Below are 26,307 nucleotides of genomic sequence, written 5' to 3' on the forward strand. Positions count from 1 at the left end.
CTCAGCAATCACAAACAAACAAATTATCTATAAGATCTTTGAGTCAATCTTATGAAATTTCTACTAGTTTTATTTTTGTAAAATAAAACTAGTAGTAAAAACTTTCTTTCCCAGCAGGGGACACCATGGAAGTGGATTCAGAAATGGGGACAAGGACACACAAAACAGTACCTTTAGTGTGAAGGTCACTGTTACTGGGGTCCCCCTTGAATAACGCTTTGCCAGTGTTAGAGATGGTGCATGTGAAGATCTTGTCTTTTCCTCCCGTGTCCATCACTGGCTTGTGGCATTTTCTATGCCCAGAAAAATATGTAAAATCAACACGAATGATAATTAAGGGGAAAGGCTAAGTGAGGTCATGTGGCCTCACCCAGACACACCCCGTGAGCCAGCCCAGAGTCCACGCCCTGCCGAAGCCAGAGGGTGGCCTCCAGCACACTTGCAGGGCGCAGTCCCAGCTGGTGGCAGTGTCTCAGGCTCTGCGGCCACACTGCGCAGCTGCCATCGATTTGCTGCCCTCATTCATTATTTAAAACCTAACTCAAAAAACGACGAAGGCCAGCAGTCATTCTGAATTAATTAGCTTTTCTGGCAGCTGCCATCTGAGAATTAGGAATTTTCCAAAGCCAATAAATTCTAACTGATACTTTTTTTGTGTGGTGTCAGATTGGATTAAAGGAAATGTTGTGGGGAAAATTAAATGCTACGCCTTTCTTATTGCTTCAGTTGCCTCCAGATCACTGCTTTTCACGATGATAAGTAGACCATAAATTCTTATAACAATAACAAATTCAAATAAATAGGCGGAAGAGCCCACAAGGCTGATTTTCCTTCATAAGGCAGCTTGTTTACTGCTTACTGAAGTGTCTGGGCTTTGCCTTTCAGAGATTTTCAAGTCCAGGGTTGGTGTAGATTCCTCAAGGAATTTCCCAGACTGAGCTTGTGTGTTTGCCTTTGATGAGGTTCTTGATCCGGAGAAGGGCACCGTGATAATGAGATGAGAGCAAAGAAACACCGCCACAGAGTCAGGACCTCGGGGCTCTGGTTCTGCCCTTAGCCTGGGACAGGCTGGTTGCACTGGGCCCTGCTGCGCTCAGCTGTCAACAGCCGTGCACACAGCACTATGCTTGACTCCTGTGAGAAATGGTAGGTGTGGCCACTGTGCAGAGGCCGGACCTTGACTTCTAACATCACATGAGTGGGTTTCCCAGCACCCAGTGGGTCCTCTAGGCAACGGGTTCACAAGCTAAAATGCTTGAGAGGAGGAAGAAGTCTGGGCATTCGTAAGTGAAATGTCACTTTAGTTCTAATAGTGGGCACATGCCGGGGTAATGGCACCTTAAGTTGGAGGCTTTATTTTATGGTAACTGAGTTTCAAAGTCCTAAAGCCCAAGTTAGGCACTTAGATGTCTTAAAAATCCATGGAAAATGGAGTTTGCTGGGTAATAGTGTCCACTTGTCTTGACTGACAGATGCCTTGGGGTTGGGAAGCCTGCCCCTGGGTCCAAAGGCAGCCACAGAGATCATTGGCCATGGGCTCTCTGACAGCTGAGTGAGAACAAGACTTTGTAATTTGTCTCAGAGCATCCCTTCCGGATCCCAGGACACACTGTCCCTGGGCATCAGACTGGGGGACATTCTAAATTATTCTAGGATGAAATGGACTCTTCCTGCATTGCTTTCCCCCTCTAGTGACAATGATGGCTTTGAGCAGCTCTTTTCTTGACTAAGAATGTCCCTTAAGCCATATGGCCACTGAACTCTGCTGTATTTGGTGACACTTGGTAATATTATGGTTACTTTCTTTCTTTTTTTCTTTTTCTTTTTTACATGTATTGATTCTTTGTGAGTTTCACATCATGTGCCCTAATCCCACGCATCTCCCCATCTCTTTGTATCTGCCTTCCACTTTTGCAACCTACTGTCCAAAAGAACATCATCATCATCATCATCACCATCATCATCATCATCATCAAAAAAGCTGTAGTGTGTCCCAGTGTGTCTCATATATACACATATAGCCTTTTGCTTAAATAGCTTTACTTGCAAATGCTCATTGCAATGAGTTGTTGGTCTGGTTCAAGGCCTCTGGCTTCTGCTGCGCCATCAATACAGGATCCTCACTGGGCCTCCTCTAGGACATCCTATTGTCGCCCTGTGTCATGGAGATCCTGCAGCTTTGGTTCTGCAGGACAAGCTCCTTCCTGCGGGCCAATTCAGAACCCTGGATGTGGGCCTGGGAAGTAGCTGAGTTGATCCCCGCCCCCCGCCCCCGCCCCCCCCCCCCGCCCCCAGCCCTCCCACATCCACACACCAGGGTGCGCTCTCCAGCACTTGCCCCCAGCTAGCTCACCCAACGCTGCAGCTGGCAAGGGACAGGGATCCTACTCTCATGCCCTTGGGACGGGCTCACCAGGGCCCATGCCACCAGAGCCAGCTCCACTGTGCTGCCCAGGTGAAGTGAAGGGCACACTCTCCCCGCGAGGGGCGGGGCCAGCTCTGCACAGCCCTTGAACATCACCATGGTTCCAGGCAGCAGTTCACACCCCGCCCCCACCCGATGCCCACATGGCCTTTGGTGGTGATATGAGCCACTGACAATGACACAGACTCCCGCTGCTGCATGGCCACTGGCCCAGACATGGCCCTCAGTGGCAGGACAGGACAGGATTTCACCAGGGCCTCAGGTGACAAGGCAGGCTACTCACATCAGGCTGCTCCTCTCTGCCCTGAAGTCTGTAGTTATGCCTCGGGCTGGCAGGCCTCTGGGTCCCTCTGCCTGCCTGTGCAGCGTGGCGTCCACTTTCAATTTTTAAAAAAAGTTGTTTGTGTGATTGGGTGTTGGGGATTTGGTCTGGTTGCTGCCCAAAATGCTTGTAACTTTGCCTAAAAACTTATTCCTGTTTGACCAATAAAAAGCCAACATACCTATGCAAATATGATAGGTGTGGCTAAGGTTGACAGGCTTTTGGGACAGAGAGGTTCTTGGGAAAGGAAGCAGTCAGAGACCGGAAGAGGATCTTGGGAAGGAGACGAGAGAGGAGAAGGAAAGAGGCCACCACCGTGGATGCCATGGAGAACATGGCCAGTGTGGATGGAGATTCGGCCTGGATGACGAACATTAGCAAGTATTTGGGATTATGGATCAGAGGAAGCTTGGTAGAAATTATTAGAAGCAAATGGCACGGGATTGAGGCAGGGAGAAATGGGAGGTAGTTTAGGGGAATAATATCTGCCTTGCCCCAGGTGAATCAAGGCTATTTAAAAACGTAACAGATGCCTGTATTTTCTTGATTGGTAGCGAGTTAGAAAATACCACCTTGGTAACTATAACCTAATAACAAACATTCACTAAGCCGTACTTCTAAATTAACCAAAACAACTGGGTTTTACCTGCGTGTGTCTGTGTACCATGTACATACAGTTACTGTGGGGGCCAGAAAAGGGAGTCGGACCTTCTGGAAGTGTTAACTGTGGTGATTAGCTGCCATCTGGGTGCCTCTGGGAGAGCAGCCAGTGCTCGTACCCTTGACGAATACTCACTTTCTTAGGGAATTATTTGGATTTTTAAACTCTCAGCCTTGACTCAAGAGCAGGCCGTGGAGTGAGTTTGCAGGACACCACCAGCACTTCGAACATGATAGAATAAGCAAGCATGGGTGGGCGACTCCAGAATCAGACTGATTATCTCCAAGACGAACAAGTTTATTTCCTAATCCTTTTTGGAGTTCAGTGTGTGATGCGCCCAGCTGACTAGCAGGATTCTCTTTCCGTGGTCACAGCTGTGTCTCCAGGAGGGCCCACCCTGAAAGGGCGCTCATATCCACTTCCAGGTGATGCTGTGGAAGAGGCAATTTTTCTTCTGGGTCAGGCTGCCTCTGACACTGATGGGAAACTCTTGAATACTGGGGCCGCACAGTGGGCTGGGTCCCTAAAACCCACGTGAAAAACAACAGGAAACCTCAGGTGAACGGCAGACGAACTTTGCTTCAGCCTTGAACACTTCAAAAACGTACTTTTTCTTATCAACATCCTTTTTTTTTCTTTTTAAAAAATGTATTTGTTTTTTCTGAAGCAGGGTAATCCCTGATTGACTTAGAATTTGCTATGCAGATCAGGCTGGCCTGCACCACCACACTGGGCTTTTTAATTACTCTTATTATTTTAAATTATTTATTTTTCCTGTAAGTTTATTACTCCCGAACATGAGGCCTGCCCCAGAGCACACTTGATATACCCAGAATCACTCCCTCGGAGAGACCCAATGACCCTCCTCTCGGAAGGCATCAATGCGGAAACCTCCTTGGTTAGGGGCGGGGCTTGGTGCCTACTTCCACTTTTCTGTGCTGAGAATTTGTCTGGCTTGAAATGGTGCAGGTGTCGTGTTGTCACAGTCTCGGTGGGTGCATGTGTGCAGCAGCTCTGCTGTGTCTGTAGACGCTGTTCTCTTGGAGTTACCCACCATGCCTGGCTCTTACAGTCTTTCTGCCACCTCTTCTGTGTAGATTCCTGGGCTTTGAGCAGAGGAGTGTGATTAACAACATCTCATTTAGGCTTGAGCGCTCCAATGTCTCTGGCTTTCCAGCATTTGCTGATGATGGGGGTGATTATATAATCTCTTCTGTAACTGCTTCTCAGCTGAAATTAGGACAGCTGTCAGGGCCCAGGAAGGCTGGGATGCTAAGCAAAGCCTGGGCGGGGGGAAAAGGAGGCCGGCAGTGGCAGGGGATGTCTGGCTCACTGCCCGGGTTCTGCAGTCTTGTCTTCAGCTAAGGAAGTGCTGGCCACGTTGGAGAAGTCTAAAATGCTGGTCCAAAGCAGGGGCACAAGCCTGATGGTAGGGAGACCTGAGGGAATTCTGTCCGCTTTACTGACCATTGGATAATTTTGCCATTCTTTCCTAAAATAACTTGTAAGGACAGGGGGCGATCATTATTATAAGGAGTATGGAGATCAGTGCGCCAAGTAAGAGTCAGGGGCCCAAGGGCAACTAAAATAAGAGTTCTGCAAAGGAGATGGAGTTTGGAGGCTGTAGAGTTCTTGACGGCTCGTGTAAGTTTTGACTTTTCTTCCACCCACATGTACTGGTTTACAGCAGCCTTCCAGCACGGCCAGGGCTCACTGGTCCTACAGGACCACCTGAGGCTGGGGTGGTGCCGGCCACTTTAGAGCAGGCTGCAGGCTGCAGTTGATTCCGGGATGGTATCTGTAAGCTGAGTAGAAATCTGTTCAGACAGATATAGACCAGGGTCTATCTAAGGTAAACTTCCGGTACAGTTGAGGAGGTTAGGGGAAATCTCTATCTTTGGTATACACTTGGAGCTTGCAGATCTGTGGTCCTGGTAGTTGGGGTAGTAGTGGAAGGAGTCCCCAAGACCAGGCACAGGCAGAAGGAGGGAAAACGTGAGCTGTTGACTGGCAGAAGTTCGTAGCTGGAGTCCGTTTGACCTAGGACAGGTGGACCCAAGTCATGATTCCCAAGCTTACATGAATTTTTTTTAAGTTTCAACAAGAGAAAGTTTTGGATATATTAGCATGACTACTGTGTGCAGCCTGCACTGGAATCCTCATTGTAGAAAAAGCAGTTAAGCTGGGCATGGTGGCTCACGCCCTTAATCCCAGCACTCAGGAGGCAGAGGCAGGTGGATTGCTGTGAGTTCGAGGCCAGCCTGGTCTACAAAATGAGTTCAGGACAGCCAAGGCTACACAGAGAAACCGTGTCTCGAAAAACAAACAAACAAAAAAAGAAAAAGAAAAAGCAGTTAAAATATCTGTAAATAGCTGGTGAAGACTCAGTCCTTTGAGCCATAACAAAAACTTGAGAATCCAAAAGGATGGTTCTGTGTTAAAAGCATGAATACACTTTCCTCTGCCCAAAGGGCTGGATAAATATAGATTGGACAGAGATGTCTTCAGTACAATAGGAAGCAATTTTGAATCTATATTTGTAATGCCCAAGATTAACCCTGGCAGTGGTGCTACCGGCAACAACACATGGCTGGTTGCCATTCTGATTTTGAGATAAAGAGGATGGAGCCACAGCTTCATCCCCATCTTGACCTGCAACCATTTTGTTGTGGGAGAGTTAGGGCTTCCCTGTCATTTTATTGAGGGCTACCAGCTCCAGTGCATGGCTGACCACCAAACATAACTTCTGTCTGTTTAGGCTTTGGCTGTTTGGTCTGCATATTTAAAGACGTGCTAAGAACTGAAGCAGGTAATTACAAGATTAAGGTTTACCTAGTCTCCTGTTTTACATTTTCAAGGTTAAGCCTAGGGTGGTTACTTAAAAACAAGCAAAATATGTTTAGCTCAGCTGGACTTAATAGAGTATGGTCCTCAAACCTATCAGAGAATCTGCAAAATATGGCCTTAAATACTTAATTAAAAAGCTTACTGTGACAGAGACCCCAGCTTCTAGTGGTGACCCCAAGGCCCCCAAGAAGATTTGGGCACTACGGCAGATGACTCCACCTGGATTATGACAAAGGGCAAGACTGCCCCAACTGGCCCACTGCTAAGGCCCTGCCTAAATTGTGGACAAACACAATACCTGGAAAGTTGACAGCCCTATTTTGCCTAGATAAACATGGTTAGTCAGTCTCCCAAATTCCTCCTCCACAGAAAAATCTCTCATATCTGCTGGGCCTGGCAGCGAAAGACTGATGCTGACCTAGGACCTGACCCCTAGTGGGAAATCCTTCTGGGTGATGGGTAAGCCTCTGTGATGCTGATACATAGGTCACTTTGATTATGCTTCCTGCAGTAATTTTTATTCTTCACAGGCCTCTGATGCATTTGAAGATCATTTTAACAGCAAAAACCAAGGCTTCTTCTCATAAAACTTAAAGTTTATGAGCTTCTGATAAAGTATTTGAGGGTCTAAGAAGTTGTTTTAAGGTTGCTAAATGAACGTTATAAAGGTTGGAGATGATGCTCATGCATTTCAAATCTGTCTATTTTTGTAAAATTAAAAGATTCTTGTAAGTTTCAGGGAATATGCTTCTCACAAGGCAAATGGATTTCAGATAAGTACAACAGCCTGTTTGGCAGTGGATGGGATCTACTCCCCTGTCCCTAGCCCTTGTACTCACCTGCCTCCAGCTACCAAAAGCAAGGATCTAGGAGTTTCAAATGCATGCCCAAGGAAATTTTTTCTTTCCCTAAACTCCTTAACTTTATAATCTGTCTCTAACACATATCTGTTCCAGCATTCTTCCAGGTGTTTCCTCAAGAGCTGCATCCAGAACTCAGGTGTTCCAGCCTAACCCTCAAAGACTGCTCCAGCTGGGATTGCAGTTTCCTAGTCAAAGATGCTCTCACAGAGTCTGGCCAGCAAACAGAACAGCCTGCTCTTTCTAGACTTGGCCAACATTTTAGTCCTTTTCCCCATTCTACCCCCAAATATCAGTAGCCCCAATTTCAGCAGGAAGTAGCCAAAGACAATGTCTTCACCCTTTATCCATTTTTCATTAAGAAAAAAAGGGGGGCTGGGATGTTAGGTCCCTACCTGCTGCAGGTGTGGCTGGCATGCCCCAACTCTTCCCTGAACGCTCCAGCCTAGGGCCAGAGCTTCTTCTCTCCCAGAGGCTCTTCGCTATTTAATCCAGACATTTTGGTTCTTATCTCTTTTGCATCCCACTCTCCCTCTGCCCCCACTCCCTCCCTGCTGTTCCCAATAACCTGCATTTATACAATATAACTTTGTCTTGCCATTAACTCATTCCATTATAACCTATTAGATTTTGGAGAAAAGTTTTAAAGTTTTAAATAAGCTTGCTCTGGTCTGGAGAGAAAGCTCCATAACTCAACTACAGAGCCAGATTTTTTTTTTTAATAGAACAGTGCAGCATTAAATATTTTTAATATTACCCATGCCCAAAGGCCGTTTGCAGACAGCAAAAGCAGAGGTGAGAGCAGCTTAGAAAACATTTTTGCCAGTGGAGAGCAGACAAAAGTTTAGAGATGAGGGATTTGGGGACCATTTGTGAAGGGAGAGGAGTTGTTGCAGTCTGAGCTAATTTGAAACCTGAGTGTGCCATCATCAGCTCCTGAGCTGTTCTAAGCTGTCTGCAGTAAGACACTGAGGCTTAAAGAATCTCAGAGTCCAAGGAGGAAAAGAGACTAAGGAAGGCAAATGTTCCTGTTCTTGCTGAGCAGGAAAGAGCCAGCTGAGAGGTGGCACTTGGAGCAAAGGAGACATCTGAGGCTTAGGGAAAAGGCTCACAAACAGGAACTCTACCAGAAGAAGGGGTATTCCAGTGTCTTAGAGGCCCGGGCGAGGGGGGGGGGGGAGGCGTGGAGAAGTGCGTGATGTACCTGCAGCTAACTGTGGTTAACAGGCTAACAAGAGGGACACAGAGGGACAGAGACAGGGCAGGCATCTCCTAGGGGGAGGTGAGGACTCTACAGGAGGGAGCTGAGAGGAGCCAGGGAAAGAGGGAGTGATAGGCAAGAGAGACAGAGCAAGCTCCAGGAGCGAGCTGAGAACATGTGGGGAGGGAGAGGGAGAACGGGAGAAACATGGTTAAGTGTTCTGGTGACAAGAACTTCAATCCAGGATGTCCCAAAGAGATTTGTCAGAGAGAAATTTCCCAAATCACAAAGGAGATGAACACAGACAATCTGTTTCCACCTAATAGATGCCTAGTAGAGTATGAGGAGCTGCCTGACATGCTGGCATGACTTTGGTAGCAGTACCAGACTCCAGGAACTAACAGAGACAGGAAATGCAGCTCTAAGGTGACACTTACCTGAGTACCAAGGCAGAGACAGAGCCTTTCCGTGTTCCCAGGAGGGTGCAGAACGCTCCAGGAATCAGACAGAGAGAGAGAGAGAGAGACAGAGAGAGAGAGAGAGAGAGACAGAGAGAGAGAGAGAGAGAGAGAGAGAGAGACAGAGAGAGAGAGAGAGAGAGACAGAGAGAGAGACAGAGAGAGACAGAGAGAGAGAGAGAAGCGCCCTGGCTCATGGTGGAGAAGCATAGTAGGTGGAAGGAAGAAGCGGCTGAAGAGGTGGACTCTAGAATTTGTAGTCAAATATGGTGCGTGGCAGAAACCAGCAGAGGCACATGATCTATACCTTAGGAGAATCAACACAGCAGCCTTGTCCAACTAGCAGAGGTCAGGTCCACTGGGAAGTAACTCACTTGTGCCTCTCCTAGGTTTTTTGGCACCAGCTGTATAAACTGACCATACGACACGGTATGCTTATGCCTTTGTTTTAGACATGAGAGAGGGCAGCCAGAGATATCTGCAAGAGTCCAGAGAGAGAAGGTAGACTGAACATGGCCAGAAGACTGGACAAGGGCATTAAACAAACAAACAAACAAACAAACAAACGGGAAAATCAGAGAATGAGAGAGTGAAAGAAGTGTGAGAGTGAGCGAGTGAGCGAGCGATAGAGAGAAAGAGAAGGGGAGAGGGAGGAAGGGAGAAAGAGAGAGAAAGAGAATGAATAAATGAATGAATGAATCTGAAATAGGTTTATAAGAAGACTGTGAGCTAGAGGAAGTTTAGAGTAAGGGATGAGTAAGAGGAGAAACTTGTCCCTTCTGTCTTTTGAAATTTGGGGACATAAGGTTTCTTTTGGACCTGATAGTAACCAATAGCACCGGGAATAGCCTGTAATGTTTTGGATGTGATGGGACCCTTTTGGCCAATAACTTAAGAATATGTAATCCATTCTTGATATTGGTTTTAATTGGTGACATATGGTGCCTGCTGAGGAAGGGGAAATAGAATATAGTATTATAAAGGGATGAATGGAAAAACTACAATAAAAGGTATGGTGGTTTGAATTGGTATGGTCCCCCAGCGACTTTGGGGAGTAGCACTACGGGGAGTAGCACTATTAGGAGGTGTGGCCTTGTTGGAGAATAAGTGTGACCTCATTGGAGGAAGTGTGTCACTGTGGAGGTAAGCTTTGATGTTAATGTGTGCTCAGGTTACTCAGGTTACTCAGTGAGACTCAGTCTCCTGTTGCCTGTGGAAAAAGACATAGCACTCTCAGCTCCTTCTCCAGGACCATGTCTGCCTGGATATTGCCATTCTTCCTTCCACGATGATAATGGACTGAATTTCTGAAACTATAAGCCAGAGCCAATGAAATGTTCTCCTTTAAGAGTTGCCTTGGTCATGGTGTCTCTTCACAGTAATAAGACCCTAACTAAGACAAAAGTCGTTACCAGGGAATTGGGTATTGCTGTGATAGGCATGACTATGCTTCTGTTTGGAGGAATGTGGGTTAGAGGGCTTTGATTTGGGAAAGCAGTGGCATGTTTTAAGCAGGGCTCAATGGGCCCTACTAGTAGGAAGACGGAAGACAGTGGAGCTGAGGATGATTTGCACTGTGGGGAGCTGGCTCAAGAAGTTTTAGAGAAGAATGTTAATACGTTGTCTAGAAGTTGCTTTTGTGATATTTTGTTGAATACTTTGTGCCCCTGTCCAAAGAGTCTGAGGCTAAGGTGAAGGGATTAATTGCATTGGCAAATAAAATTTCAAAATAGCCTAGCACAGACTCTGTCCTGTGGTTCACGCTTATGAAGAGCATTTTGATAAAACAGAGCAAGCTTAGAAAGAAAAAATACAAAATGTCTGGTTCAAGGATCAAAGAGGCACCAGAAAGTGGATTGGAAATAAATCCTGTGTTCAAGGATATGAGATGGAATTAAGGGGGTGGTGATTTCCGGGCAAGATCCCACCCAGCTAAACTTTAGTCTTGTGAAAATGAATTAAAGAAAAGCTTAGATCCAAGCATGGTGGCACATGCTTTTAATCCCAGCACTCAGGAGACAGAGGCTGCAGATCTGAGTTCAAGGTTAGTCTACAGAGCAAGTTCCAGGGCAGCCAACCTTAGGCCGTACAGGAAATAGTGAAAAACAGAAAGCTGAAGTAGTAATTGAGCAAAGGGGGCATGTTCCAGCTCCAGAAAACAGCAGGACTTGACAGCTTTGGTTATTTTTTTAGAATCAAGGATAGAATTTCCCTCTACAATCAAAGAAAGCCACCGAGGCCAGGAATGTGTCAGGGGGCCCAGAGAGATCATTGGGTAAAGCTGTGAAAGCCAAGCCTGGATTGCTTTGGAGACCCCAAGAGGTTAGTGATGCCAGAACTGTGGGATACCTGTTGAGGAAAGCTGCTAACAGGGAGTGGAACTAGCCCAAGAGAAAGAAGTGTGTTGCAGTCAACAACGCGGAAAGGAGTTGGAGATCTGAGGAGCATTTTGACATCAGATATGGAGATGCAGAGTTGGAGTTTGCCCAGCTGGTTTTTGGTCTTGTTTTGGTCCAGCATTTCCTCAGTTTTCTCCCTTCCCTACCTTTTGGAAGAGTAATATATATCCTGTGCCATATGTTGGAAGTCCTGCTCTCTCACCCTTCCCATCCTCCCACCCCATTTTTTTTGAGACCAGAGTTTTCCTGTGTAATAATAGTCCTGGCTGTCCTGGACTCACTTGGTAGACCAGGCTGGCCTTGAACTCATATAGATCTGTCTGCCTGTGCCTGCTGCGTGAGCGAAGAGAGTGCATGAATCTCAGAAGAGACTTTGAACTTTGGACTTTTTAACGTTGTTTTGACTGTGATAGTCTATGGGGACTTTTAAAGTTAGGCTATATGCATTTTGCATTGTTACGGCTACAAGCCTATGGGAGTGGAATGTGGTGGTTTGAATAGGCTTGACTCTCATATATTCATGTGTTTAAATGCTTGACCCATGGCATGTGGTACTATTAGGAAGTGGGGCCTTGTTGGTGGAGCAGGTGTGGCCTTGTTAGAGGAAGTGTGTCACTATGGAGGTGAGCTTTGAGGTAATATAAGTTCAGGCTATGCTCAGTGAGACTCAGGCTCCTGCTGCTGCCTGTGGATCAGGATGTAGAATTCTGAGCTCCTTCTCCAGTGCCATGTCTGCCTGCACGCTGCCATGCTTCTGACACTGTAGTCCAGCCCCAGTTAAATTCTCTCCTTTATAAGAGCTGCTGTGGTCATGGTGTCTCTTCGCATAAATAAACACATTACTAAGACAAGAGGATTAACTAGGTAAATGAGAGGGCAGCATACAGCAGGGCTATGGGGAGGTCAAATAACACTAAAGCCACGAGGAAACCTACCTGTTTGGATGCTTGCCCAGACACATGCACATAGAAAAGGGATCTAAGTGGAATCACCATGTAACAACGGAGGCAACACCCATGTTTTCATGATGGGTGGTGGAGGATGGCCACTGTTTTCTTTGACTCCTAAATTGACACTCTGCATGCCTCAGCCCCCAGAGGAGCTCCAGGGGAGCAAAGTGCTGGCTGTTGCTTGGTTATCTCTAGGTGACCGTGTGGTTAGCCTCTCGTCAGTGCCTGCCCCAGGCTTTCTTTGAATCTCTGAGAAACAGGATTCCGAGAAGCCAGCAGCAGCTTTGCTCCCACCTGCTACAGTGCTAGGGCTCACACACTTGCTAGCCCAGCACTTTCTTTTTTTAAGCCTTTACAATGCTTTGGTTGTTTTTACTTCCTGCACACCGGTGCTTCACCTGCATGTATGTCTGTGTGGTGGCCACTGACTCTGACAAGGATCCATCTGGTAGTGGGAAGGGTGAGAAAGCCCTGTGCCCTGCAGGCAGCTCAGAGATGAAGGATTCCCACCACCGCTTGGTTACCCTTCCCCAGAGCTTACAGGCCCCGCCCACCCCCCTGCCAGTCAGGTGTGCCTGTGATGGTGTAAGTGGACAGAACAAAAGTACACCTTTGCTCTACAGTGTCTGCCGCCTTTTCTGTGATTTGGGTCCTGGATCTCTAACTAGGGGAATGAACAAAGGACAGACACCAACAAAGTAAAGTACTGCCCCACCCAGAAACTGTTTATTAGGCACAGCACAGACGGAGGGGTTCCCTAGTCCCTGAAGGAGGGCTCTGTAGGCAAGCAGTCACAGGCTGGAGACATCTTTGCACACACTGGCCAATCAACCATCAACACTCAGACTTGGAGTAAGGAGGAGAGCCTTGCCATTCCTCAGCGTTCCAGCCCTGGGTAAGGCTTTGGCACATGAATGGGGCCTTGGAGCTCTCCACCTGGCAGTGTCTATGTCAGCAATCCACACTCAGTCAGGACTTGTCTCACCTAGGGGATGGGCGAAGTGAAACCAAACTGAGACCTGAGGGTGCAATGTGGGTTGGAGTTGGACTGAGCCACACCAAGGGGCTGCCTGGCTGGCAGGGCTGGCACTTTTCAAGTGGAGACTGGGGACCAGGGCTCAAGTAGAGGAAGGGAGATGGGTGGGCTAGAGACTCTGGGGGAATAAGGCCACTGTCCACACCCAGCAGAGAGGGACAAGGGCAATTAGCCCTTATTTACAGTGAAGGACAGGGAGGCTATGAACTGGGCAGCAGTGGCTGTGGACAAGGAGGCAGGGGGTGACTATACCACGTTGAGAGCCAGGCTGTGGGAAGGCTAAGGTGAGTGGCCATCTCTCTCATGGTAGTCATAACTGGTTCTAATTCTTTTGTAGGAGATGGTACCCATTGCAGCTCCATCCCCTCATTTTTTCTTACCTACAGCCACAATTCTGACACTGGGCTCCCATAGCCGTTGTGATCTCTGAGTGTGCTCCACTGGCCGTTACTGAATGGTTGGCCAGCTTCTTAGTGAAAGGGCACTCCTCACAGGCACGTGCCTCTGTAGCTGCTGCGATGCTACCTTGCACCAGCGCCCAGCACTTCCTGAACAGGAAGTAGGTGTGCCCACTGCTCACCACAGGGGGACAGGCGGCTGACTGATGCCAGACTTTTGCCCCTCCACCCATGCCAGATGGAAACATTCATCTGGGTTTCCTTCGTCTGTGGGTGCCTCTTCCTGATGCAGACATGTCTTTCCTATTCCTTCTGGAATTTAAGGGGCTGTCATGTGTCTTCGGCACACAGGCAGTGTCACTCCTCAAGGGTACCAATGGGCAGATGTGCTCAGAGATCAGAAGTACCAGGTGGCACAGACCCTTAAGAGTCTGTTGGCTGGCAGGTGCTAATTCCAGTCAGTGGTCCACTTCGGAGTGCCAGGAGCCACTCTAACAGCTGGCAATTGGGTAGATCAGGATTCCAAAATCACATGTAGGGGGGCTGTCCTTGCTTTGGATGGGTCCTGTATTCTGAGCAAGGGCTTCACTCAGCGAGGCGCCCTGGCTACCTCCCTCAGGTAGAGCTGAGCTAGGTAGGAGGAAGTTCCTGTATCACCGGTCAGCTGGGAACAAGGGTGGAGGCATTTCCAGGACACATGTGGCTATTACCATCCTTGAGAAGATTGGATGGAGTCGGCCTGTCCCTGTCCTATAATGTTGGCTTGTGGCTGCTGGGACATGCTGTGCTCGCTGGCTGGCTAGGCTGGGACCCTGAAAAGGGGCCTAAGCACATAGTGACTGCTCGCTTGCTGGTTCCCTGGCTTCATCTAAACTTCGGGTACTCTCCTCCACTCTTTGTCCATCCTGTGTGTCATTTAAGATGTAGAGTGCCCTGACCACCTCTCCTTCCCTATCCCGTGGCAAGCCCTGTGCTTCAGGAGGCTGGCACGGGGAGTGGGGCAAGCTGTCTTGGAACAGTGACTGAGCTGGGCTGCCTCTGCAGTCCACACTGTCATGGGGGAGGGTTTCTTCCTTCAGTGGCTCCCCTAGAACTGCAATCGCCTGAAATGGCTCACCACTCACTTCACTCCTGCTTGTGCCTAACCCGTGTTAACCCTCGCTGCGCTGGCAGTGTAGAGCAGCATGGAGGTATGCTGCCCATCAGCAGGCTACGATGGCTGCCCGTGGTGCAAAAGAAGGAACGCAGGTGCAGCCAAGCCTTGCCTGACCTTGGAGCCAGGTGCCTGGAAGAAGTGAATGTTACCGCAGTTCTCATTAGTCCTTTATTAGAACACATCAAATGGGGTCGCTCTGGCCAAGCGGCGGCCGTTTCCTACATCAGGATGGGGTCCAGCATGGAGACTGCTGAGGGCGCCATTAACTAGATGAACAGAGCGACAGCTTAGCCACCAGCACGACCCACCCCAATAAGGCCTCCGGCCTGGCTATGTGAACTTGACACTTCTTTCCAACAAGACAGAAAGAGGTTTTCAGCCTAACACGAGGAATGGGAAAGAGGCCTAGCTGGACAGCTCTCCATGCACGTGGCCTCTTCTTCAGGCTCCCATTTCCCAGCAGTTGCTGCCCAGGTGAATGGGACAGAGGTGGCTGACGTAGGGCCACAGTTGCTCCCCACTTTGTTCTTTAGTGGCCATTGGGAAGCAAAAAGCAACCTGCATCCGCAGTGGCAGGTTCTAGCTAGGTTTTGCGTTTGTTCAGCTTCTCTGACACTAAAGGCACTACTGGCACATTTGTCCAGCACAGCCAACCCCGGTGCTGAGACACATCCCTACAAGAGGAAGCAGGCTGCCTTTTAGAGTCATACTCATGTGGCAGTGTGGTCATTTCTTTTCAAGTTGCAGTTAGTGCAGACAGCAGCAGGTCATCTTGCCAGACTAACCCAGGAAGGTCCCACGAACCAAACTGAGGCACACCTGTAAGACAAGGCAAGTCTGGAACCCTCTGTGTAGCACACAAGTACGCTTTAACTCACACGTCCAATCTGATCAGAGAGGACTGCATGAAACATAGGAAAGTATAAAAAAAGTAGGTGACAATGGGTTTAATCTAAGCTTGGCATATATAAAACTGTATTTAGCTGCTATAATCAAAAAGTGAGAGATTAAAATTAATGATTACCATGTGGTCAAAGGAAAAGGCTCTAAATAGCCAGGATTTTAAAGTGTGCAGTTAGACAGAAGTACCTGATAAAATAACAGGGAAGGATTGAATTCCACACCAGCACTGTACGTGACAGAAGGGAAACACTGTTCAATAGGAAGAATGGGGTCACTTAGAAAAGACAGCTCTTTCTGTTCCTGTGTCTGACTGTGTCTGACTGGGACCATTGAAACATCTCCGTATGACCCAGGGGTTCAATGTGGTACCCACACAAGCACAGGATAAGGGGGACAAACCTTGGGTATAGGCAGGTGGGTCGAGGACCCATGAAATGCCCATTCAAATGGCAAGGTGGCAGCCCATCTTCCTCTTGGTCTGGTGGGTCACCAGTGACACTCAGCTATGGCTTGTTTTCAAAGCAAAGGAAATGTTGAGGACAGTGCCTCAGCTGTCCCAGACCTGGAGGGATGAGCCAATACTTCCTACTTTAGGTCTAAGGGTACTGGCACCTTTGTAACTCAAGCCTTCAAGTGACATGGCTGGTGGCAACCTTCCCTCAGAGGAATGGTGCTTGTTATGTAGTAGTCTTGGTCCTTACAGAGTGACATGGGACATGTGTGGCAGCAACTCCGCAGAGTGCTGAAAGGACTGGTCAGAGGCAGGGGCAGGGCTCCTCAGGCACTGGCTGAGCCTTGCCACCATGTGAGCAATCAGCCCTGCTATCCAGTACAGCTAAGGAGAAGCCTGCACAGCAGCTGATTTGAGCGTTCCCATTTTCCAAGATGGTGTGAGCATCATGACATTAGCATACTTATCTGCAGAGAAATACACGGGGGCACTGCCCAGAGGCTCTGCTGCTCTCTGAGAAGGACAGAAGGCAGAGAGAGCAGCTGTTGCATCTACCAATAACCCCCACTGTCCCTAGCTTGGTGTCTGATACAGCTCTGTACTCTGCCAACAGAAGACCTGTCTCACTTATACCCGGCCAAGGCGGGGGCCATCCTTGCAAGGGAGGCTCGATGTAGAGGTTACAGCTGAACTCACAGAGTGGGGGAGGCCTGAGTAGGAGCCCCACATCCTTGTGGCACCTGGAATGTTCCTTAGGAAGTCGGCTCCCACAGAAGGTACTCTAGGTCTAATTCCCAGGGGTGTCTGTCCACAATAGCACAGTCTGGCTTACAGCAACCCCGCTTCCTGGCTGTGGAATACAGTTGTTCAAGGAGGAACAGTGGTGGCTGAAGTTTATTCAGCCTAGGTCCGGAAATGTATTTGTGTCAAGCCAGAGTCTGATTTCTAACTGGAAAGCCTGCTAGTGACGCGCACTCTGACTGCAGCCCTGGGAGTTGCTCACTCTGCTTTGTCTCGCTGCAGCTGAGTCTGTGGCTGGGCTCCCAAAGCAGGAGGGAGGCAGACGGCCGGTTTCCACACAGTGCCAGAAGTTTCCTGGGGCTGAAGCTTGATAAGGGAAGTCATAAAACCAGCTTTTCCTTCTAAGAGCAACTGGCTGAGCTGTTGGGGAGGAGGGGGTGGAAGACATGTGGCTCTGCTTGTGGTCTGGTCTGTCTGACAATAGGTTTGGAGCTGGGTACCTGACCTAGCCCTAACTTAGAGCAAGGGTCACAGGGTCAAGTAAGGGCCTGGAAAGCTCTATCTGCATTTTGGTAAACATGGTGCACTGAAAGAGGAATACTGGCCTCTTTCTAAAGAGTTCCAGTGGGTTGAACCAATGCCAAATACATGCTAGGAAAGAAACGCTGGTTTAGCAGGGACTCCGCTTGGGAGGTCCCTGTTTCAGATGTCCAAGGGGCTCACGATGGTGAAGCCAGAGTCCTTGCTGCTGTCGTCATCGGGGCTGGAGCTGGGGTTGCTGGAGGAGGCTGAGGCTGGGCCCATCAATGGGTCTGAGAAGACGAGGGGGGAGCAGGCTGGGACTCGACTCTTCCCAGATGTGTTTCTGAGGGTAACAAGAGGCTGGGCCTGGCTTGAGAACACTCCTCTGGCACTGCGCCCTTCATCTTCTTTGGAAACCAGAATGAAGTCGTCAGAGGTCACGCCACCTGAGCATCCTGACATCTCTGAAGAGGCCTGTGAAGTAAAACCAGAGGAGATGGATGGTGACAGCAGGAATGACAGTACTGACCAGGGGCTCATGAGTGGAGTGGCCATGAAGGCCAGGTGGCTACCTCACCCTGTGCTCAAATTGGAAAGATGCCTGTTGGTCCTGCTGCTTCAAGGCCATGAGCAAAAACCAAGGAGACAAAATTCAGTCCGTAGTTATTTTCCCCTTTATAAATTTTAAGTGGAATTTTACAGTTTAGCTGACACACACGTAAAGGTTTGGAGTTAGCTGGGTATGGTGGCTCACACCTTTAATCATAGCACTTGGCAAGCAGCTTGGTCTACATAGTAAGACCCTGTCTGAAAAAAAAGGTTATCTAGCAAAGCTATAATCTTGCCAAGACCATCCGGTACCAGCTGGTGGGGACACCTTACCTCAGCATGGCACTGCATGCTGACGGTCTGCACCTGCCTCCTCTATCTTAGGACCTGGGCAAGCTGGAGAGCCTGGGAAGGGACTTGGCAGCACTTCTGAGGGAAGCTAGCCTCTGGCCCTGGCCAATGCCCCTCTCCAAAGCTCTGATCTCTGGTGACACCAGGGCTGACGCAGCCACTTTCCACCTCTGACATTCACAGCATAAGATGGTGAGCTGGAAGGCAGAAACAGCTTCCCTAAGCTCAGTCATCTCTGAGGATCCCAACTTAAGTTCCGAAGCTGCTGGTGCTGGGAACGTATTAGTTACTAGAGATAGAAACCAATGTGCCACTGAGGCATAAGGAAGTTTTACTGACAGTGGAATTCACTTAGGGGTGCCTGACAGGCACTTTTTCTGAATTGAGGGTAAGAAATCTAACACTATCCCCGTTACTATCCCTGTTTGAGGTGTTCCTGGCTACAGCCATGTGCCTGCTCTGCATGTGCTCACAGTGAACAGTTAAAGCTGTTTAGGAGTCAACTTGGGCGCAGGAGTGACCTCTGAGTGGACCTTTGCTCATTGGCTGCCATTATGTGCTGTAAGCTTTGCTTGTGACAATCTCAACTTCGTGCAACTTTATTTGCCAGGACAGAATTCCTGTTAGTTTTGCTGCTGTTGTTGTTTAGAGCAGGTCCCTAACTCACGATCTTTCTGCTTTGGCCTTCTCAGTCCTCAGTTCACAGGCAAGCACCACCACGCCAGGCATCTGTCCTCTAGGTTTAAACATGCAATGGGTGAAGCGGTGTGATCTTATGGTTGCATGCATGTGCCCAGATCTTCATTCTCTGAGAAGCCCCAGTCATGGGCTTACATAACTACCCACAACAAAACCCTCCTGCTGCCACTGTTCAGAGGGATGCCTCGGAGGCTGCCATCCCCATGTTCCCTTCATGGCTGTGTCTTGCTTTGTACTTGTTAAAAAATATGTCCATTTGGTTTTGTTACAAATTCTAGCAATTCTGGTGGGGGGTCCTTTCCGGTGATTTCTCAATGGCACTTAGCCTAAGTGAGCTGCCACTATCCACTGCTTTGCTGGTTCCAAGCTCTGTTTCCAACGCTGCTCAGGGAAGAGCCTGAGAAACACTGGGGCACCCACTTGGCACTTGACTTGATGGCTGTTCAGTGCTGTTACTTCACATTTGCTTTGGCAGTGAGTGGGTTGATGGTTAAGAGCCTTAGTGCAGTATAGTGCAGAAGAGCCTGGGCCAGGGAAGCCTGGGAGATCATGGGACTCCCCTGTCCTGGCCCAGCAGGGTGGTCAGCTGAGCATGCCCAGCAGCAGCGAGCTTCAGCACAACACTTTACAGATCTACATCACAGTCAAGGAAAACTATGGCCTGGTACTCCAGAGGAAGCTTTGTTCTCTTGAAACTCAGAAATCTGTACACAGTGGACCAAACTAGAAAAATCAAACCTAGGAAAAGAACTGTATGGTTTGCATTCTGAGTAATACCCTCCGACACCTACCTCACAGGCCACTAGTGTGGGCAGCAAGGCATCCAGACCAAAGCAGAGCCTATTAGCATGTTTCTGTCATGGGCAGATATTTGACTATTTGACAATGACTAGAAAATTCCCTATGGACACTACAGGGTTTTATAGTGCTATCTCAGAATGAGGGATGATGAAAGTGAAAGCGAAGGAGGGAAACTCAGTCTCAGTGCCTGAAAGTCTCCCCAAGAGGAACACACTGCCTAGCCGCCTCCTGGTCTGGGTAAAGGGGCCACTCTCACTCCTCCTGCTCTTATAGAGCAGAGCCCTGCATGCTCCCTGCCTAGAGTGGCCTTGCCTAGGTCCCTTGTGCCCAGGTTATCCCATGACTCTCTATTTTCTTCTTCCTGTAGCACCATTAGACACAGCGCTATAAACCAGCAAGTGGAGTCCTCTCCCAACATGTTCCTAGTGCAGATGGAAATCCCGCCTAACTACAGGCCTTCATCACCTGCGACTTGTACAGATGGAAGACACAGCCAAGGTCAGATGGCTAATTTATAAGGGACAGTTTTAGGATTCAAACCTTTGTTAACAGTCAAACTTTCTGCCAGTTCTCCTGGTGAGAGAAGGCAGATTTGGCTGTGTTGCCAGGGGCCACCATAACAGGAGCTGCTAAAGAGCCATGCTTATCAGCATCACAGCAAGATCTGGCTGCTCCCTGAGCTCATCCAAGGAGCCCCTCTTGATTGAGGTCCTACTATGGTTGGAATGGAAGCCAGCCTGGATCATTAGAGAGATTCTAAAGGGATGGTAGCAAAATACCCAGTTAATTGGGACAGAATGAGAATCCAGCAGAGGCCAGGTGGAAACCCTTTGGTTTTCATGCAGAGGGTTGAGATGACCCCAGAGAAATATGTAATAGTAAGGGTTGTAGTAGCCACACAGACTGGGGACTTGCTTGCTTCACATTTTAGAGCAATCCTTGACTCTTGATAAAATCCCCAAAATTGGCTGTGGGTCCAGAAACTAACCCTTCTCAACTAGGCAGTCCTTTTAAGGTTTCCAACAGTGTAGATGTGGACAAGAATATGAGGATGCAGGATGCCTTGTTGGCACTTATCTTCCAAGTCTGCTCTAGGCAACCCAAGAGAAAGAAAGAAGCCATCATAGGAGTTGCTGGCTTATCTGCACAGCTGAGGCCATCAAGAGAGACACCAAGAGAAGGAGTGCACAGACTGTCCTTGAGAGGGAGGCCAGAGAGAGGCCAGAGAGCACACCCAACTCCTGTCAGCTTCTTGAAGATGAAGACAAGGCTACAGGCTCCCTGTAATGCGAACCAGATTTCTATAAGGAGCTTAGGAAGACACATTTCTCCTTGATATTGAGACACGCATCCTGTGCTGACTACTAACAAGGTGTTCTGTGTAGAGGAGAAAAGTCTCCAACCTGTGAGGCAGTTTCAAACATTTCAACCACTCATTCCCAAGAGGATACCTGTTAACAGAACAAGTCCTCTTTAGCAGGACAGGATGGCGCTGTTCCATGAAGCACCAGCAGTCTTCCAGACTCTCCCTGAAAACACACTACTGAAGTCAAACCTGAGATCTGGGTACAAGACCAAGCAGGGCTAGCTCTCAGCACCCAAAATAGCTTCCAGCTTGTCTTAACAGCAAAGTAAGAACTGGCCTCAAGTATTCTGAGTTCGAGGTTGGAATCCAGCCTGTGCTAAATCAAATGTGGACCTCAGGCAGTTAAGAGCCCAGATGGGGAGAATAGGTTTGTCCACGGCATACGAACAGGCAGGGAGCTGTGCCGGGCATCTGTCCCTACTTCCTAATCAGCATGAGCTAACTTCTCGGGGACAGGAAGTTCTGCATAGTGCTCGATTTAAAGGACACTTTGCTTTTGCATCCTGCTGGATTCTGGGCCCTGGGAATTGCTGATTGTAAATGAGCAGATAGACACATCAGAACCAACTTCTAGTCAGGGACTTAAAAATTCCACTACCATTCCTGGGGAATTCCTAGGCAAAGACTTGAGGAGACTTTGTCACAATATTTAAAGTATGCAATACTAATTGCAAGCCTGTCTATTGGATTCAGGTAAAAGCATCTTTGAGGTTTAAATTTCTTGGCTGAAAAAGGTTACATGGTTTCTAAGGGAAAAGCACAGGTGTCTAAAGACACAGGATAGACCTGACTTTATAGTATCTCAAAAAGCCTTAACCAAGACAAGATGCTGGCAGCCTGCCAGTTAGCCCTTCTAAGGACCTAGAAGCAGCTGTGAGAATTCCTAGGCATGGCTGGTTTCCATCCTATTTGGATTCTTGAATTGTAGTTAATTACAAAGCCCCACACATGATGAGTTTCAGGGGAAAGAGGCTGATTCCTTCCAATGGGGCTGACAGTGCAACCAAGCTTTTATGAAGCTCAAGGAGCTGGTGCTGAACGTTAGTACTTTAGGTCTGCCAGACCCAAATACGTGATATAATTTGGATAGACAGGGAAGATGAGGTCACTGCGGGTGTGTTAACTCATATGCTCTGTCCTCTAAGAGTGATGGTCAGTTTCTGTAAACAATTACATATTGTCTCCCAAGGATGGACATCATGCTTAGTCAAAGGTAAAAAACAAAAACAACAACAACAAAAAAACAAAAAACCACAAAAAAACAAAGAACAGCAACAAAAACTTGACTATGGGCAGCCCTGAACAGTAAGAACCCCGCACCCCACACCAGCTCACTAGTGTCTGGAGACACAGCAGTGCACTACTGGCTGACAAATGACCAGATGGTATATTACCAGCCCAGTTGCTAGATGTCCTTTTGTTTAACTCAAAAAACTTGACAGAAATATAGCCCAGCTATGTTGCTTACAGGATCATAAGAAATATTGGTGCACGAGTACACTGTAGTCCACATGCAGGAAGGCTCTTCAGACAGAGTCCCCTGCTGAGTGCTGAAGAGGCCGTGTGTGCGCAGGGTCAGTTCTGTGGACTGGGCTGGCTTGGCAGCAGTCTCTTCCTATAGGCCCACTGAGGCAATAGCACCTGCCCTTGAGAACTTCAGCTCAAAGGGCTCAAGAATTAAACCTGCGCTGGGCGCTGGAATTAGGAAAAGGAAAGCGGCCTATCTAGATTTCCACTCTGTCTTCTTCATGATCCATGCAGTGGTCTGAAAATAGAGGCTTCTGTGTCAACACAGGAAGTCAGACATGGAGAGTGGGCCGTCAGACCACTCTAGGCAGAATGTGTCCTAAGAAAGTAGCTGTAGAAGGCATCCGCGGAGAGACTCTGAGATAAAAGGACACGGCACAGCAGGTACAGCGGTCAAAGCTGCGGCCTTCGCCTTGTCTGTTGAGTTTGCAGTTGCTTTTGATTCTTGCCCTGTTCTAGAATAGATTTTTACCTCTTACTTAGAGGAAGTAAGGACAGATAGGTTTCCAACTGTGTACTGCCTTACAGGGGTGGGTGACAGACAGTCAAGGAAAAGCCGAGCAGCTGAAAACAGTGGTGTGGACAGTTTTTAGTGATATCATGGAACATAGTAAGAATCCAGGCTTAGAGAGCACAGGTAAAGTCACAGAATAAACTGCAAATAAAACCACATTCAGAAAAAAAAAAAAAAAAGTCACACCTGTGTCCCACTGGTGAAGGTGATACAGGCCAGGGGCATGCTGTCAGGAGAGGCACAGTCAAGCTAGTGTCTGCTGGTTTCTGAGGATACTTTATAGATGGCTAGAGGCCTTCCTCTGCAGGACAGAAAGAACAGGAGAGGCCATAGGAAGACACCGACTAAGGGCTTCTTTAGTCTATCCAAAATGACAGTGCACTTGCTTTTATTTCCAAGATAGTTGAGGTTTCCCAGATGCAGCATGGGGCCTCAGTTACCTGGCAAGGCTAGAAGGGTCGACTGCAAGCGCAGGGTCACCTTGGGCCAAACCCTGACCTGCATCACTCCCATTCTCTACAGGAATCTAAACACAGCCCTCCTTTGAGATGCTGCACTGAACCCTGCCTTCAGCTAATCCAGGGAGCCTAGCACTGAAATTGCAGTTAAACTACGAAAGGGATCCTGTGCACTCTGACAGGACGCCTGCTCGTGGGGGCTTTGAAGGAGCCCCAAGTCATAGGCACGTCTACGCAGCGGGTGAAGAAGAGGGGCTTCTCTGCTCTGGAAGTCACTGCTCCCACATGCTAACTGCTTCTCATAAGGAACGGTTAAGAGCGTCTTGGCTGTGGTTACTGGCTCTGTATTTACCATGGGGCCAACACACCTTGTTCTCCTACCTGTTCTCACAATTATGAAAAGCAGCAAGACCTGTCCCTGGCTTAGTGCAGCAAATGGTTAGCACTCCTCAAAGAATGTTTTTATGTTGTATTTTCATACACTCAACCAAAAAATTATGTTAATTTAAAAACTGCCAATTAAAAGTAGTTGGTGGGTCTATGTGCAACAGTGTTTACATACATACATACATACATACGTACATATATACATCTGTACAGGGAAGGGAAATCTGGAGAAACTTATCAAATTAAAATGCCAATGTTGTATTCATGTGGGTACAAATGCACTCACACAACTTCATGACCATTTTCAAACAGCTCTACAAGTCAACTAGAATTCTGCCATCTGGAGGAAAACCCTTAAAACTGGAAAAAAAAAATCCCAGTTCCAACATTGGGGTTTTGCTAAGGTTCATTTTTAAGGATACATTTATAAGTTGATTTTTAAGGCATGTCATGGGAACACTAGTCCTGATAGTACATATATACCTCTGATCCCAGCACCTGGCAGCTGAGGCAGGAGGATCTCATGTTTGAGGCTAGCCTAGGATATCTAGTGAGATCTTGCCTCAAGAAATCAAACAAAATCATTAGAACTTGAAACTACAGGGTGCAGAAAGCCATTGAAAGCTGGCTCAGTGGGCAGAGACGTCTCAGTGAGCTGGCCAGCCTGAGTTTGATCCCTTGGAACCACACTATAGGGGAGAATCAACTCCAGGAAGTTGTCCCTTAATCTTCATATATGTGTTACACAGTAAGTAAATAAGTGAAATATAAAAATTAAATTTAAGTTGGGCATGAACAACTGTTGTTGGTTGGCCAGTGCTGCACAGTAAGACACATGGAGGAGCTACAGCTTTACTGCAGGGGATACAGCGTCTCCTGCCCCACCACCCTTCATGCCTTTCCTGTCCTGTTACTGATAAGCAGGTTGGACCCTTCCAGCCAGAACAGCCTGTTAGAAGGACTCACAGATGGTGCTGAGACCTATCAGGAGAGATGGGCAACCGTTCAACCAAAGAATATATTACAGTTTTAAAGGGTTGTACAAACAAACAAGCAAAGGAGAAAGAAAAACCCAAATGTGACAGAGACAATCACATGTGGTGGTAAAGCCTTTCACAGAGGACACTGGCTGGCCCTTGTCTCATCAGGTAGACAGTGATGTAATGAGAAGGTCTTCCCCATGAAGGCAAGAGAGCGACTCTGGCAGGAAGGGGACTAGGCAAGAGCAGTGCACTCCAGGCAACGGTAGGAAAGCTTACGGAGTCCCTCAGTGTTGGTGGACACTCAGGCAGCGGTAGGAAAGCTTATGGAGTCCCTCAGTGTTGGTGGACACTCAGGCAGCGGTAGGAAAGCTTATGGCGTCCCTCAGTGTTGGTGGACACTCAGGCAGCGGTAGGAAAGCTTATGGCGTCCCTCAGTGTTGGTGGACTGGCGGTACAGCTGGAAGGAACTGACCGGTCACCACATCAGATCCCTCAATTCTCATCTGAGGGTGGCGGGAGGCACAGAGCAGTGATGCCACACACAGGCTTATGCAGCATGCACTGTGCAACTCTTAGCCGTAAGTCTCATTGTCACTACTGTGAATGATTTCACCTCCAGCTCTGGAGTGCACAACCTGTACAGCAGTACACAGCACTTAGGGCTTAGGTGTGTTATTTCACAGCTGAACTTCAAATGTGATGGCGTCAAGTGCTTTGATAGGACTGCCCTTATTCAGAGCTTTGAAGAATTATGTTAACGTCATGAAAGCCCAGTGTCGTCAGTATTCATCAAATCGGCTGTACCTGCTTGCTGGCCGTAGGAACTTGGTTGCCAAGGTCCTGGCCACTGGAGCAGTAGTGGTCATCAGCGATGGTAATCTGCTCATTCTCCTCAGCCTCTAGCTGGCTCTGGTTGAAGCGCAGGGAACCTTTCAGGATGTCTTTGATCTATTTTCAAAGGAGAGGAAGATAACGAAAAGATAAATGAGTTTGTAGTTAAATGCTAGGAAAACACTGCATATATTTGAAGTGGACTTGTCATTGACCTGCTGTTCTGCAGTAATTCCCTTCATTTGTAGCTCGAGTTACCTTCAACCACTGATGTTGTAGAGAGACTGGGCCCTAAGGCTTAAGTTGTGTGCTAGTCTGAGTAGTAAGAGGAAATGTCTTGCGATCTCTAGCAAGGAGACTGGCAGAAGAGCTAGGAAGGGAATCAGCCCTCCATGCAGACTGCCCATGCCGTGCGCTCTGCTCTCCTACTTAGCAGAGCGACTGCTCTGCATCAGCTGCACAGGAAGCAGACACTGCATCACGGCACCCCATCACCCTCACCTTACTGTAC

The 26,307-nt window shown here is 48.2% G+C and overlaps 1 protein-coding gene across 14 annotated transcripts in view; it reads right to left on the reverse strand.

Annotated features, from left to right (window-relative positions):
• Window positions 1-26,307, reverse strand: part of TBC1D5 (TBC1 domain family member 5) — a 450,634-nt gene that overhangs the window by 14,208 nt on the left and 410,119 nt on the right. For 13 of the 14 annotated variants that reach the window (XM_084754672.1, XM_084754671.1, XM_084754681.1 and 10 more), the window contains 2 exons: window positions 25,770-25,913; window positions 14,868-17,804 (listed from right to left, as the gene is read on the reverse strand). In XM_084754672.1, the coding sequence (XP_084610798.1) occupies window positions 17,511-17,804; window positions 25,770-25,913 (438 nt within the window). In that variant the 3' untranslated portion in view covers window positions 14,868-17,510. Of the gene's footprint in view, window positions 1-14,867; window positions 17,805-25,769; window positions 25,914-26,307 lie in introns of those variants that run through there. The other variant, XR_014773989.1, reaches the window with a different exon arrangement.

This window comes from Acomys minous (assembly GCF_964271855.1).
Source record: "Acomys minous genome assembly, chromosome: 13".
NCBI lineage: Eukaryota > Metazoa > Chordata > Mammalia > Rodentia > Muridae > Acomys > Acomys minous.